The 15,389-nt window shown below is 46.6% G+C and overlaps 1 protein-coding gene across 3 annotated transcripts in view; it reads left to right on the forward strand.

Moving 5' to 3' along the window:
* PHF2 (PHD finger protein 2) overlaps positions 1-15,389 on the forward strand; it is a 198,822-nt gene that overhangs the window by 134,879 nt on the left and 48,554 nt on the right. For all 3 annotated transcript variants that reach the window (XM_043975714.1, XM_043975716.1, XM_043975715.1), the window contains 5 exons: positions 3,435-3,595; positions 7,455-7,596; positions 11,279-11,465; positions 13,261-13,423; positions 14,710-14,797. In XM_043975714.1, the coding sequence (XP_043831649.1) occupies positions 3,435-3,595; positions 7,455-7,596; positions 11,279-11,465; positions 13,261-13,423; positions 14,710-14,797 (741 nt within the window). The remainder of the gene's footprint in view (positions 1-3,434; positions 3,596-7,454; positions 7,597-11,278; positions 11,466-13,260; positions 13,424-14,709; positions 14,798-15,389) is intronic.

Here is a 15,389-nt window from a genome sequence, read left to right on the forward strand (position 1 = left end):
TGACCTTTAGCAAGTCGCTTAACTGCTGTGGGCCTGTTTCCTCATCTGTAAAATGAGGGCATTGAACTAGGACAAGGGTTCTTAGCCTTTTTTTTTTTTTTTTTGTCATGGACCCTTTGGGCAAGTCTAGTGGAACCTATTCTTAGTGAAACCCTTCGCAGAATGATATTTTTAAATGCAAAAAATAAAATCTATAGTATTACAGAGGAAACCGGGCAGCTAGGTGGTGCAGTGGATAAAGCACCAGCCCTGGATTCAGGAGTACCTGAGTTCAAATCTGACCTCAGATACTTGACACGTACTAGCTGTGTGACCTTGGGCAAGTCACTTAACCCCCATTGCCCCGAAAAAAAAACCAGAACAAAACGGAGGAAACCCATCTTGCTGAAATGGTTATCAAAACATTAAAATACAAATATTTATATACAATATTTTATTAACATTATTAAGAAATAATTATTAAGATTAAATAATTACAATATTAAAATTAAAATATTAAGGGGTACCAGGTTAAGAACCTATTGGCTAGATGGATCTCTACGTTCCCTTTTCACTCAGATCCTTCTCTGACTCTTTAGGGGGAAGGGGAAAGGAAACAGGCATTTATTAAGCACCTGGTATATTCCAGGCATGGCTAAGTGCTCTCCAAATATTGTATCATTTAATATAGGGAGACTTTGCCAGTCTTGGGAAGTGGCCAGGCAATACAGACTTTCCTGACTCTTCCCTTGCCAAGGGGAACCTCATAGCCCCTTCCTCTAATCTCTTTCCCCAGCAGGAAAAACATTTGAGATGGATCTGTTCCCAGGCTCCAGGTCAAAAGGCAGTGTTTTGTCACCCCTTCTGCTCACTCAGCCCAAGATGAGTCAGTGTCTTAGAGAGGAAAGAACATGGGAGATGAGTTCAAGGTCCTCTGTTCAAATCTCAGAATCTCTTCTTAGGCCACTTACTATATATGGGACCTTGGCAAGTCACATAAATCTTTTTGGGCTTCAGTTCCCCATCTGTAAAAAGGGGAGGAGGAGGGGAAGGTTGGACTAGATCTCATTTAATGTTCCTACCAAATATAAATCTATAACCCCAGGAACCATGGTGGGCTGTTTGCAGGGTTACTGGTGGGATTGTGGGAAGTTACCACAAAGACCCATCACTCTCCATTTAGAGGCTGTATGGAAAGAACACTGGTTTTAGAATCCAGCCTTGAGTTCTAATCCTGCCTCTGATACCTCTTCCCTTTGTGATCTTCACAGGTCACTTTTTCCTCTTCCTCCTCCTCCTCCTCCTCCTCTTCCTTCTCCTCTTGTTCTCTTCCCTCTCCTCCTCTCCTTCTCCTCCTCTTCCTCCCCTCCCCCTTTCCCCTTCTCTTCCCCCCCTTCTATCCTTCTCCCCCCTCCCCCTTCCCTTTAGAGCTGGGGTGGTCCCTACTTCTAGGGTGATGGTGTCCTCCACTGGCCCTCTGTAGTTTGGGGAATGCACAGCAGAGGGCAGGAGAGGATTATTCACCGCTGGGCCTTTCCCCAACAAGTCTTCTGGTCCCTATGAGCTAACACGGGGGTTCTCAGGAGTCCATTCACAGCTGGGGAGGAGAGCAGTAAGGCCCTATTGGCTTCAGCCCCTTTGTTCAGCACCGGGAGCTGAGCAGGAGAACCTGAGCCTTTCTGCTCTTGCTCCAGCTGCTGCTGCTGCTGCTTCCAGCTGTTTCAGAAGCTGCTCCCAGGGCTAGGGATGTTTAATTATCAGTATCCCGGCTGATGAAGGCAGAAGACATTTTCTGAGGACCAGTATGCCAGAACTGCCGGCCACCCCGCCAGTCCCCCAGTAACTCAGTGTCTTAGAGCAGGAAGGGACCGTGGGAGTCATCAAGCGCTGGGCAACCAGCGGGAAGAAGCTGGAACTTTAAGCTCAGGGAGTTGGATTTGAATTCTGTTCCTTATTTGCTTTGTGATCCTGGGCGGGTCACTGCATCCCTTTGGTCTTAGCATCCTCACTGGCTCAGGGAGGAGAGGCGGCATGATAGAGGTTGGGGTTCTTAAGCTGGGTCCTAAGACTTTAAAATGTGTTTGTAGTCGAATTTCAATATAATTGGTTACCTCTGGAATCCTATATAATTCATTTCTTTTTTTAATTAAAAATTTTTTATATGATTCATTTCATGCAATTAACATGATTCCAATGGGCCTATAGATTTCACCTGACTGGCAGTGGGGGCCATGACACACAAAAAAGGTTTAGAACCTCTGGTTGTAGGAGAAGGAGGTCTGGGCTCACAGTTGGGGGACAGAAGTTCTTGTCTCAGCCCTGCCATTGTTACCTGTTTGGCCTTGGCTAAGTCTGAGGAGCATGATGATGACAACGACGATGGCGAAGAAGAGATGAACATGATGATGATCATAGCTAGTATTTATATATTTGCAAATCACTTCAATCTTCACAACAACCCTGTAAAATAAGATGATATTTTTATTCTCATTTTACAAATGAGGAGACTGAGGTTTCCACAAATGGGAAGAAATTGAGTGATCTGCTCAGGGGCATACAGCTAGGAAATGTCTGAAGCATGATTTGAACTCAGGTCTTCTTGGCTCCATGTCCTGATGCTCCTTCAGCTCTACCACCTAGCTGTCTTAAACCTCTTTTGGCCTCAGGTGCCTCATCTGTATAGTGAGAATGTTGAAGGAGATGATCTCTGAGGTCCCTTTCACTCTAAATTCTTTCTTTCTTTTTTTTTTTTTCTTGTGGGGCAATGAGGTTTAAGTGACTTGTCACACAGCTAGTAAGTGTCAAGTGTCTGAGGCCAAATTTGAACTCAGGTCCTACTGAATCCAGGGCCAGTGCTTTATCCACTATGCCATCTAGCTGCCTCCTACTTTAAATTCTTTACATCCAGCTTTATTCTTTTATGGCTCACAAGTGACTTGTTCTAGGTTTCAGAGCTAATCAGTTGCAGAGGCGTCAGTACAAGGTGTTTGCAGTACATCATGGTACCTAACCACAGTGATACATTAACAGAGGAGTTTTCTGGTACCATTAAAGGCCCAAAACACTTTGAGCTTTGGACTGTACAGTCACATCCTCAGAAAAATGCTGGGATGTGGAGCCAGGAGAGCTGAGTTTGGATCTTGACCCCAACACTTAATCTGTAATATTGAGCCATTTTCTGAGCCTCGGTTTCCTCACATGTAAAATGGGAACAACAATACTTAACACTACCTGAGGATGACTGTGTAGAGGTAAACTGTTATTTTCTCCTCAGGAATCCCAAAGGCTTGGTTCTCACCATTTGTGCCGTTTTCTGCAGCCAAAAATAATCTCTGGTTGCATGTGTCATTAGAAAAGTCTCAGTTGGGGAGGGACTGGGTGCTCGCGGTAGGGAATTGGGAAATGAATGGGCATGTCTTCTCTAGTAAGCCTGGTGTTTCCCTCCCCCATTTCAGTGCGGATGATGTTGTCATTAAAGTGCCCGGCAGCCAGCTGACCCTGGACTACTTGGAGGACCGTGGCTTCACAGAGCCCATCCTGGTCCCCAAGAAGGATGGCTTAGGGCTGGCTGTCCCAGCCCCCACGTTCTACGTCAGCGACGTTGAGAACTATGTGGGTAGGTACTACATTCATGAGTCCTGGGAGGATCCTGGTTGAGTTGGGTCGTGGCCCCAGGGAGACCCACCCACTCGTGTCCTGTTTGATTTACCAAGATCCATACTTCAAAACACACATATTTGACATTGGGAAGGGGATATTTCAGGTGGGTGGGATGTGTCTGATTCTTTTCTCCCCACCTCTTAGCTTACATTTTACCCTGGGGTCACAGTTGGGAGATGAATAGCATATATGTAATATAAGTATACACAATTTATAAAAAATAAATCATACACAAAATAGAAGTAATACATAATGTATCAGAAAGTAAGTATGAAGTAATTTTGAGGATGGATAACTAAGGGGAGGGGGTCGTGTCAGGAAATACCCTGTGTAGGAGAGAGCACTTGAGCTGAGTCCCAAAAAGAACTAGGGATTTCAGGCCCCGAGGGACAGCATTCCGGACAAGGGGGCTGCAAAGGTGCTGAGGTGGGAAACAGAATGTTGTGTGTGGGGAAGAGTAAACAGGCGAGTCTCGCTATCACACAGAATAGCTGAAAGGGAGGAATAGAACAGCAGCTAGAGGAGAGGTAGAGACAGATTGTAGTTTTCACTTTTGAAAAAGATTTTCACCCCACTTAGGATGTAATTCACTCTAGAATTCCTCATAAGTTATCCTGAGACATTTAAAATAGGATTCAATTGGACAAACTTCCTTTTACATATAATGGTTTTTGTTATGGACTTAATAAACATAAAAACATGAATATTTCAGTATGCACAGAACAAGAAAAGAGTATTGTATGTCAAACAGTGGACTCCTATTAAATAGAGTTTTTAAGAGACAATTTATTAACAATGGTAATATAACTGTCTGAATTTCCTTATGCTTTCTTCTATGTATAAAAAAAAAACCCAACTGTTTCAGGTTTTCAGTGATGAAAGATGTTTTCAATGATGTCTCTCCCTTCCCTTCCCTTCCCTTCCCTTCCCTTCCCTTCCCTTCCCTTCCCTTCCCTTCCCTTCCCTTCCCTTCCCTTCCCTTCCCTTCCCTTCCCTTCCCTTCCCTTCCCTTCCCTTCCCTTCCCTTCCCTTCCCTTCCCTTCCCTTCCCTTCCCTTCCCTTCCCTTCCCTTCCCTTCCCTTCCCTTCCCTTCCCTTCCCTCCCCTCCCCTCCCCTCCCCTCCCCTCCCCTCCCCTCCCCTCCCCTCCCCTCCCCTCCCCTCCCCTCCCCTCTCCCTCTCCCTCTCCCTCTCCCTCTCCCTCTCCCTCTCCCTCTCCCTCTCCCTCTCCCTCTCCCTCTCCCTCTCCCTCTCCCTCTCCCTCTCCCTCTCCCTCTCCCTCTCCCTCTCCCTCTCCCTCTCCCTCTCCCTCTCCCTCTCCCTCTCCCTCTCCCTCTCCCTCTCCCTCTCCCTCTCCCTCTCCCTCTCCCTCTCCCTCTCCCTCTCCCTCTCCCTCTCCCTCTCCCTCTCCCTCTCCCTCTCCCTCTCCCTCTCCCTCTCCCTCTCCCTCTCCCTCTCCCTCTCCCTCTCCCTCCCTCACTCCTTTTGTATTTACTTACTCGCATATGGGTTGTTTACACTCAGTAGACTATAAGCTTCTTTGAGGGAAGTTTCATTTTTGTCTTTTGATTTCTATGGTCCCTAGCACATAGTAGGTACTTAATAAATGTATGCAGAATTGAACTAAAACAGCATAGCAGAGACTGGAGTAAAGTCATCTTGGGGCTGGATGATCGATCCCCATGGTTTCCATTTTGCCTTTCATAGCTGCCAAATGCTATTCCTAATGTCTTAGCACCACGTACTGAGAGAGTGAGAGAGCAAGGGAGGGAGGGAGAGAGAGAGAGAGAGAGAGAGAGAGAGAGAGAGAGAGAGAGAGAGAGAGAGAGAGAGAGAGAGAGAGAGAAAAAATACTGGGGGGAATAATGTCCCTCCTGTACTTAAGTTCCAGTGGCTCCCTATTGCCTCTAAGGTAAATACAAATTTCTCTGGTATTTAAAGCCCTTCTCCATCTGACTCCACCTTGCTTTTCCTTGCTGAGTCCACGTTAGTTGCCTCATGCACTCTATATTTCCTTTTCTTTCTGTGTGCCTTTTTGCACAGGCAGCCTCTCATTCTTAGAGCATCCTTCTAAGTGAATGCATAGATGGATGGATGGATGGATGGATGGATGGATGGATGGATGGATGGATGGATGGATGGATGGATGAATGGATGAGTGATGGAATGAATGAAAAGGCATTTATTAGGCACTCACCATGTGCCAGGCACTGTGCTAAGTGTGGAGAATACAAATACAAAAGCAGACTGTTCCTGCCCTCTGGAAGCTCACAATATACAACTCGGATATGGAAGTGGTGGCCAGGGAGGGGCACTTTGGTCCAGAAAGTTACAGGGATGGTGAGTGGGGCCATGAATGAGTTGAGTGACACACTCATAAAATATTGGCAGTTTTTTTGATCATGGTTCTTATTCCAGAAGTGTGTGGGGAGATTGTACTTGGTCAGTGAGAAGACTGGAGGAGGTGGTTGGAGAAGAGGAGGAAAGTGAAGCATGAATAGGTTTTTTTCCTGAAATAATGGTCCACAGGTCAGTCACCAATCTGGAGAATGGGATCCCAGGGCAGAAGTTCCTTCGGGGTCAGCTCTCTGGTGTAAGTGGCAAAGGTTATTGGGAAAAGAGGCTGCTAAGGAAAGGGAGGAGCAAATGCTCTCCCCTTTTTATCTCTTGTTCTAGGAAACCCCTTTAAGACCCATCTCCAGAATCCACTAGTATTTAATAAGTATTTACAAAGTTCCTACTGTGTGTCAGGTACTGTGCTAAGCAAGTACTGGGAGTCCAAATATGAGTAAAATGAAAGGTCTCCTGTGCACTTGAAGAGCTTCTGTTCCCATAGGGAAGACAACAGTAAGAGGAAGCTGAAAAGGAAAGGGACCTGGCGAGGGGGGTGGCCAGAAGGTACCTGGTGAGGGGCATGATAGAGAAGGAAATTTCCCAGTAGGAAATGAGCAGCTGGTTGGCCTGGGCACCCTCCTTAGGTGGAGTTTCTGGGAGGGGCCCCAGGAATGAAATGGGGAGTGTTTGTATTTCTCTCTGGGTATGTGTTATTCCCCCCAGTAGAAGGTACAATTCCTGAGGGCAGGGATGATTCATTTTTGTCTTTGTCCTCTCTGTGCCTTTCTTAGCACCTGCCATGTGGTAGGAATTCAGTAAATGCTTGTTGTATTGCGTTGAATTGAATTTCCTCCTACCCTTTCTCTCAGAGGGGAGGGATTTGGGGATCCCATTACTTTGCTGCTTGCTAGTCTTCATCATAACCCTGAAAGGAGAGTAAATGTTATTGTCTAGACTGTATCGAAGTGGAACCTGAGAAGGGAGAGGAGTTCAGCGTGACTGGCTGAAAGATAGTTATTTAGGCTTGCAGAGAGCTACCAGCTCAGGGCAGTCCTCCCTGGCCAGCATATCCTGAGGTTACGGAAGTTCTAAACCTCCTTAGAGGGTGAGGCAGCACCCTGGATCTTTAGCTTATTTTACAAGGTGGACTGAGAGTAGAATTAGAATCCAGAGCCCTAGAATTCTGCCACACAGTCCTCCTCCTAATGTCTCTGTATTGGCCACACACGGGCTCCACATTTGTCCGTTACTTGTCGGCAGCCACGTAAGAGATGGGTACGTCTCCATCTAAAGCAGCAGCCTGGTGACAACAGAGGGGTAGGTTGTAGAGCACGTTGTTCTTCAGGTATCAGTTGGACTAGATGACCCCATCCAGCGATCTTATGCCCTGTGAAACTCAGAGATTTTCTGGCTAGACAAGATGACGCTGGGTTCCTGATTTCAGAGATATGGGGCTCATCTTTCTCTTGCTTGAATTCCTCAGGCCCAGAGAGGAGTGTGGATGTGACCGATGTCACCAAACAGAAAGACTGCAAGATGAAACTGAAGGAGTTTGTTGATTACTACTATAGCACCAACCGGAAACGGGTCCTCAACGTCACCAACCTGGAGTTTTCTGACACCAGGTGAGCCAGCCTTTGCCCCAAGAGCCTTTGTGGAGAGACTGGAATCATCTCTGTCCCCTCCGGGGACCACGGCTCCCTCAGTTAATGATTGTCATTGGATTTTGGGAAATTGTTTCCCCAATGCTCATAAGTGGCTTAATTTCTTGTTCTTCTCATAGACACCTGAGACACCTGAGACACCTGAGATGAGAGACTGTTGACACAAAGGATAGAGTTCTGCACTCAGAATCAGGATGCCCTTTCCCCTGGGTTCCAATCCCATTTTAGATACTTACCTAACTGTGTGATCTCGAGCAAGACCAGTAATCTCTTTAATCCTCCATTCTTTCTCTGTAGAATGAGGATGTTGGAGTAGATGACCTTTAAATTCTTTTCCAGCTCAATCTATGATCCTGTCATCTCAGTGGTCTGGAAAATTTGTCCCTCCCTGTTATCTTTCCATACTTTTCCTTCTCAGTTGGCCATGAAGAAAAGCCAGCAGACTCCTGTGTGTGTCTGGCCCTAGGAACAGAGGAGGGAAGTTTTAAAGAGGAACCTTTTTGGCTTGACCTATGGAAAAACTTTCCAAGATTTAGATCTGCCTCAGGTGGTAGTGGGTCCCCTCATGGTAGACCTTCAAACAGAGACTGGATGACTTGTCTTTGACAGGAATGCTTGAGAGGCAATTCCTAATTGGCTACCCTTTGGATGATAAGACCTCAAATGTCCCTTCCAACTCTGTGGTTAATTATCAAGTGGGAACCTTCAGATTCTGGAGGCTGCCTTGGGTTTGGAACAGTAGCCATGGCGGACAGCCTTGTTATTTTGATTTTGTGATGTGGACTGCTCAGCCATTCACAGAGAGGTGGGTGGGACTGTCTTTCTTTCCTCTTTCTGATAAAGAATGACCAAATTATGAAGTTGCCCAGATTTGTTCTCGGCACCACTATATAACCTCCTTTTGCCTTTCTGTTGTATCATCATAGCCCAGAAAGTTTCCAGGGACCCATGCTTCCCTCTTCTACCCAGAAACGCCCACTATACCCTTAGATTGTTCTCCCACAGGAAGTTCTCTGTGCTAGAGACCTCTTTTTCTCCCCCATAGCAGAACCTGCCCTTTATCAGAAAGAGTCTAATAAACTAATTTACACTAAGGTATCCATGAATGATAGCAATTAATATGCTATTCCTTTCAAGAGAATTGACATCTTAACTCAAGAGGTTAGACTGATCCAGAGGGTAGAACTAAATTGAATTGGTAGAAGCTAGAAATGCAGGTTGATTTAAATCAGGGTTTCTTAATCTGAGTCTGTGTCTGCTAATAGATTTCATGGGGCCCATGAACTTGGATGGCAAACCAAATTTTGTCCTTATTTCAACATAATTGGTTTCTTTTATGATCTTAGGCATTTTATTTGCATTTAAAAAATTTATTCTGAAGGTACATGACCCTAAAATAGTTAAGAATATCTGGTTTAGGGGGCAGCTAGGTGGGGCAGAGGATAAAGCACCAGCCCTGTATTCAGGAAGACCTGAATTCAAATCCAGCCTTGTACTCTTGGCACTAGTTGTGTGACCCGGGGCAAGTCACTTAACCCTCCTTGCCCCTTCCCCCCCCCCAAAAAAAAAGAATACCTGGTTTAAATGGAAAGGCATCTGTGGGGCAATTCCAGGTTTTACTTAAATTTCATTGTTATACCATGCAAATATCTTCAAACTACAACCAGTCTATCAACAATTATTTATCAAGTACATGCTGTGCGCTCAGTCCTGTGGGGAAGACAGGAGCAGGGGAGGATGGGGGACAATGTGGCATAAAGGCAAGAACACTGATCTGGGAAGGAGACAGGAGACCTGGCTTCTCTGGTCATAGACTGACCTCTAGTTATTGTGTGGCCTAGGGTCCTTTCTCTTTGACCCTCAATTTCCTCCTCTTTAAAATAAGCCACTGGAAAATAAATAAATAAAACAAGCCATTGGTTGGGCAGTTGGGTAGTACAGTGGATAGAGCACTGGCCCTAGAGACAGGAAGAGCTGAGTTCATATCCAGCCTCAGATAGTTTCTGGCTGTGTGACCCTGGGCAAGTCACTTAACTCTGATTGCCTCAAAAAAAAAAAAGGAGAAAAGAAAAGAAATTAAAATAAAATAAGCCATAGATCAGATGATCTTTAAGGTCTGTCTCTGTGCCAAGTCCTGTTCACTATCCTTGGGAGTTTATCCTTTAGTTGGGGAAATCAGACTTAACCTATGTGAACCACCTGGAATATGGGTCTAGGGGGAAACACTGTGTATGTGTAAGATAGGTGTGCCAGCAGATTGAGAAAGAGGCAGCTCTCCAGGCAAGGTACGACTTCAGAGTTAGAGAATCTGGGGTCTAGGTCTCCTGGCATCGATCTTTAGCAAAGTCCTACACTTCTTTGGGTTAATCTGCCCATTGCCAGAGAGGAAGGTCCTAGGGAAATAGCTTCAGGAGACACCTTGGATGTCTGCAGCTCAGCTAGCACCGAAAAAAGGAAACGTGTTGAACGTGCTCTTTTCAAAGGGAGAAGAGAACCCAGCATAGAGGGGCTGTAACATGGTCAGAAGGTAATGGTAGCTGCCTCTGGTTTTTCTGCCTAGGCATTACTTCTCTCCTGGCTTACTTAGCTCTCCCCGTGCTCTGGTGTGGGCTGGATTTCTCATCAAGTGCTCAGTGCTTAGAAAACTTTTCAGAGAGGAGTTTTGTCATTTCCATTTCTTGCAGAGTTAAGCAATAGGACAAAATCTTCATTCTGTGGGCCAGGTAGGACTGTCCTGGATGGGATGTGGAGGGAAGCACCTCCTCCAAGATGTTTGGTGTCTCGCCCAAGACAGCGGGGCTTGAACCGAATGAGAATTTCCATCCTTTCTTGCTCATTTTAATTGAAGTTAGACTAACCAGATTTGACGTGAAGCAGAAACACCAGAGTAGAGCCGGGAGCTTGAAGAACAGATGCTGTCGTTTAAAAGACACCGAAAATGCCCCATGTTGTGTGGGGGGAGAAAAACAACAATCTCTCTCTTCAGTACTACAATGGTCAAAACAAAACACGTATTTAGGCCAAAATGGAAAGTGTTGCCTTACAAGGCTCCAAGAGAACAGACTCCTTGGGGAAAAACTCTCCCCCTGTAACGAGAATAGCTCTCAGTAAATAGCACTCCACGGTTGGCAGAGCACTTTGTACATATATTATTGAAGCCCTGCGAGGGAACTGGCTCTTACATTCGTTTTGCAGATGAACTCTGGCCCTCTGAGAAGGGACGTGACTTGCCCAGGGTCACGTAGCCAGGCTACGTCTGAGGCAAGATTCTTCTTTTTCTTTTTTTCTTTTTTTTTTTTTTTTAGTGAGGCAATTGGGGTTAAGTGACTTGCCCAGGGTCACACAGCTAGTAAGTGTGTGTTAAGTGTCTGAGGCCAGATTTGAACTCAGGTACTCCTGACTCCAGGGCCAGTGCTCCATCCACTGCGCCATCTAGCTGCCCTGAGGCAAGATTCTTTAACCAGACCTTCTTGACTTCGGAGTCTGGTGCTTTTGTTGATATGTCAATGAGACAAGAGCCTTCCTGGGAATAAGCTTTGCAGTACCTTCCTCCTCCTCCTCCTCCTCCTCCTCTTCTTCCTCTTCCTTCCCCATGCCCACTGCATCTTTTTACTGAATCATCTGTCCATTCTTCTGCCTTCAGAATGTCCAGCTTTGTAGAGCCTCCAGAGATTGTGAAAAAGCTATCCTGGGTAGAAAACTACTGGCCCGATGATGCCTTACTGGCCAAACCCAAAGTGACCAAGTATTGCCTGATCTGTGTGAAGGACAGTTACACAGACTTCCACATAGACTCCGGAGGGGCCTCAGCTTGGTACCATGTGCTCAAGGTAAGCTTGATTGTCGGTTCACCAAAGTCTACTTAACCTGTGGGCAAGGACTCCACGAGATGTGGTAGGTAAGAAACGAACAAAACAGGAGCTCAAATAATGGAGACGTCAGTGTGGGAAGGCTTCCAGGAGGCGTGGGCCTCGAATTGGGTCTCCAGGCATTGTTGGCTGGAAGGGCAGAGGAGGAATCCTGGGTGGTCAGTAGTGCTTGGAGGCAGGTGCCCAGTCAAGGAGAAGAGTGTTGGTGTCAAATGGAAACTCCCCTGGCTTGAGATTACTGAAGACCTTTCTTACTTTTAAGGCCTGACTCAGATGCTGCTCCTTCATGAAGCTGCCTCTGACATTTCTCTCTCCAAGTCCTCGTACCCATCTCCTCCACTGACAGTGACCTTTCCCTCCTCAGATTTCTCACAGCCCTTTCCTGCGCCTCTCCTTTGCATGGATTATGGCTATTTGCAGAGTTGTCTTTCCCCCATTTGACCATGAACTTCTTGAAAGCTTGGCCTGTGTGTTTATCTGTGTAGCCCCAGCCCTTAGCACAGAGCCCTGCACATAGTAGGCATTTAATAAAAAGCCTCTTTGGTGCCACAGTATGTATATAGAAGGCTGGATTTGGAGTCAGGAAGACCTGAGTTCAAGTCCCAGCTCAGACACTAGCAGCGTGACCCTGGGCAGGTCACTTAACTGCCCTAAGTCCTAGTTTGCTCATCTGTAAAAATAGAGATAATCATCGCACCTACCTCACAGGATAGTTGTGAGGGTCAAATAAGATAACATGTTGAAAATGCACTCTATAAATGCAAGCTATTATTATTATTTTTAATATTAATCTACCTGCTCAGACTCCTGGGAAATCTATGTGGAAAACGAGGGGATTTTTTTCTCTTAAATTAAAAGGGACCCCATCAATTGGGGAATGGCTGGACAAGTTGTGGTATATGAATACAATGGAATACTATTGTGCTGTAAGAAATGATGAGCAGGAGGAGTTCAGAGAAACCTGGAGGGTCTTACGTGAGCTGATGATGAGTGAGATGAGCAGAACCAGAAGAACATCGTACACAGTATCATCAACATTGAGTGTTGACCTACTGTGATGGACTATATTCTTCTCACCAATGCAATGGTACAGAAGAGTTCCAGGGAACTCATGATGGAGAAGGATCTCCAAATCCAAGGGAAAAAAACTGTGGAGTATAGATGCTGATTGAACCATACTATTTCTTTTGTTTTTGGTGCTGTTGTTTTTTTCTATTTTGAGGTTTTTCATCATTGCTCTGATTTTTTCTCTTATAACATGACTAATGCAGAAATAGGATTAATGTTATTATGGATATATATATATATATGTGTGTATATATGTATATGTGTATATGTGTATATATATATATATGTATATAGATATATAGATATAACCTATATCAGATTACCTGCTGTCTAGGGGAGGGGAGAGGGAAGGAAGGGAGGAAGAAAAATCTGAAATTGTAAAGCTTGTATAAACAAAAGTTGAGAACTATCTTTACATGTAACGGAAAAAATAAAATACCTTATATGTAAAAAAAAAAAAATTAAAAGGGACCCTTTGAGTCCCTCCCTGTCCAATCGTGGGGACATGTCATACCCCAATTGGATTCCTCAAGCCCTCGTGTCTATTTTCCATATTGCCCGTGGGGCCTCCTTCCTGGTTTGGCTAAGAGGGATTCCTTCAAGTCCAAGAACATTTGGAGTTCACTCTATCACGTCCAGTTATCTGGAAAACGATCTGCTCTCCCTCACGATGCTCTTTCTCGTTCAGGGGGAGAAGATCTTTTATCTCATCAAGCCAGCATCGGCGAATCTCTCTCTGTACGAGCGCTGGCAGTCGGCAGCCAATCACAGCGAGATGTTCTTTGCCGACCAAGTGGACAAATGCTATAAGTGCACAGTGAAGCAAGGCCAGACCCTCTTCATTCCTTCAGGTACGTCTGCTGCCAGAGTGGAGCCGCTGGTGAGAGGGGGTAGGAGGTCTCCTCTCAGCCTTCCTCCTCCTCCCCCTCCTCCTCCCCACTTCCCCCCTTCAAGAGCCCCTCCCCCTCCTTCCCCCCTTCAAGAGCCCCTCCCCCTCCTTCCCCATTCCCATACCAGGCTGAGCCCCCAGTCTCATGGTGTCCCATGAAGCCTTCTCCACAGTCACTCCCACGCTCTGTTCATGTCACCTGCATGCAGGATTCATGCTACATACAGTGTCTCACCAGATGTGGGTGCATTTGGACAGCACAGGCCCAAAGCTGGCCTGAGGTGGCCCTGTTTCAGGGGGGGTTCAAGTAGAGGGAGAACAGCCGTAGTTGATGAGGGGGAGCTTCAGTTCTCCCTTCGTTTTGTTTTTTTGTTTTTTTTAAGTTAGCTATCAAGATTGCTGCCCCTCCCCGCCAAAGTCAGTGCCTTCTGTTTAATGCCAGCCCGTGTAAATCTCCCTGCCAACAGGTAACTGAGCCCTGCCCTCAGGGGTCAGGCTAAACCCAGCCGTGTCTGCACCATATTAGAGCAGCTGCTTAAACAGCTGGCACTTCCTCAAAACCTGGCTTTTGTCAGTGGCACTGAACAATGTGCCCGACTGCTACCTCCCTCCCACCCCCAGCCTGTGAGTCATTGTATCCCAGCCTGAGGAAGGGCCCTAGGAAGCCGCCTGCCCCGGGCTCTCCTCTTTCCTATGCATTCACTGAGCAGGGAGCAGGAGGAGCAGGGTGGTCTTATGGGAAGAGCATCAGGAGTCAGACGATGGTGATTCTAGCCAGGCTCTGTTACTAACTCATGATGTGACCTGGACAGCTGCCCCTCTCCCCTCTAAAGCCCTGGGGGTTGGATAGGATGATCTCTGCGGTCCCCATCGCTCCTTGAGGTTGGTCCTCTATACCTCTTCCCCAGGCAGAGAGGTGCTCAGGCGTGAAGGTAACCTGTTTAATCTCGGACTCCGAGATGCGCCCGGTGCTTTCTCCCACAATAGACCCTGTAACCTAGGTACGGAGGAATGTGCATACATGCCCCTGTGATAACTAGCTGACAGTAGGAACTTGGAAAAGGAGGCGATCGAGGAGGCTTTTCTGGGGTCCAGGCCAGGAGAAAGGACTCTATTCCTCCAGGCCTTGGCCTCACCCCACCTTGCCTCTTGGGGGGAAGCAGCCGAGCATGTTTTTGGGAGGCCCCTGTCCTGCCACCTCGGAGGTGGGAGGGCCTATGGACACCTGCGTTTCTTCCTCTCTTATAGGTTGGATATATGCAACACTAACCCCTGTAGACTGCCTGGCATTTTCAGGACATTTCCTTCACAGCCTGAGTATTGAAATGCAGATGAGGTATTGTGCTTCAAGTGTTTATTAATAATGTGCTAACCCCCCCCCCCCCTTCGTTTTCCCCCATCTCTCCTCCCCCAATGCCCTGGTTCTAATTCTCCCTGGAAACTGTTGCTATGCATTTTGAAAACTGTGGAGTTTGGTCACTGAGGGTTTTCCCTTTTGCCACAGACTGTTCAGCCGAGGCACATGTCCCACTCTTGATTGCTTGAAGTAATAATGGGGTTTCCTCTCCAATCTGACCCTCCCATGCCTCGAAAGGGAAAACTGGCTCTTAGGATTTATAGGGGTCTTAAGGGGACAGTCCCCTAGGGGAGTATCTAGCTGACCCAGTAGGAAGGAAGGAAGGAAGAAGGGAAGGAAGGAAGGAAGGAAAGGAAGGAAGGAAGGAAGGAAGGAAGGAAGGAAGGAAGGAAGGAAGGAAGGAAGGAAGGAAGGAAGGAAGGAAGGAAGGAAGGAAGGAAGGAAGGAAGGAAGGAAGGAAGGAAGGAAGGAAAGGAAAGGAAGGAAGCTACTCTCCGAGGTTCCTGCTCAGTTCTCAGAGGGGCTAGAAGATTCTCCCTTCCCTGACAGTATCAGTGTCTCATAACTCTGC

This window comes from Dromiciops gliroides, chromosome 1 (genome assembly GCF_019393635.1).
Source record: "Dromiciops gliroides isolate mDroGli1 chromosome 1, mDroGli1.pri, whole genome shotgun sequence".
Lineage (NCBI taxonomy): Eukaryota > Metazoa > Chordata > Mammalia > Microbiotheria > Microbiotheriidae > Dromiciops > Dromiciops gliroides.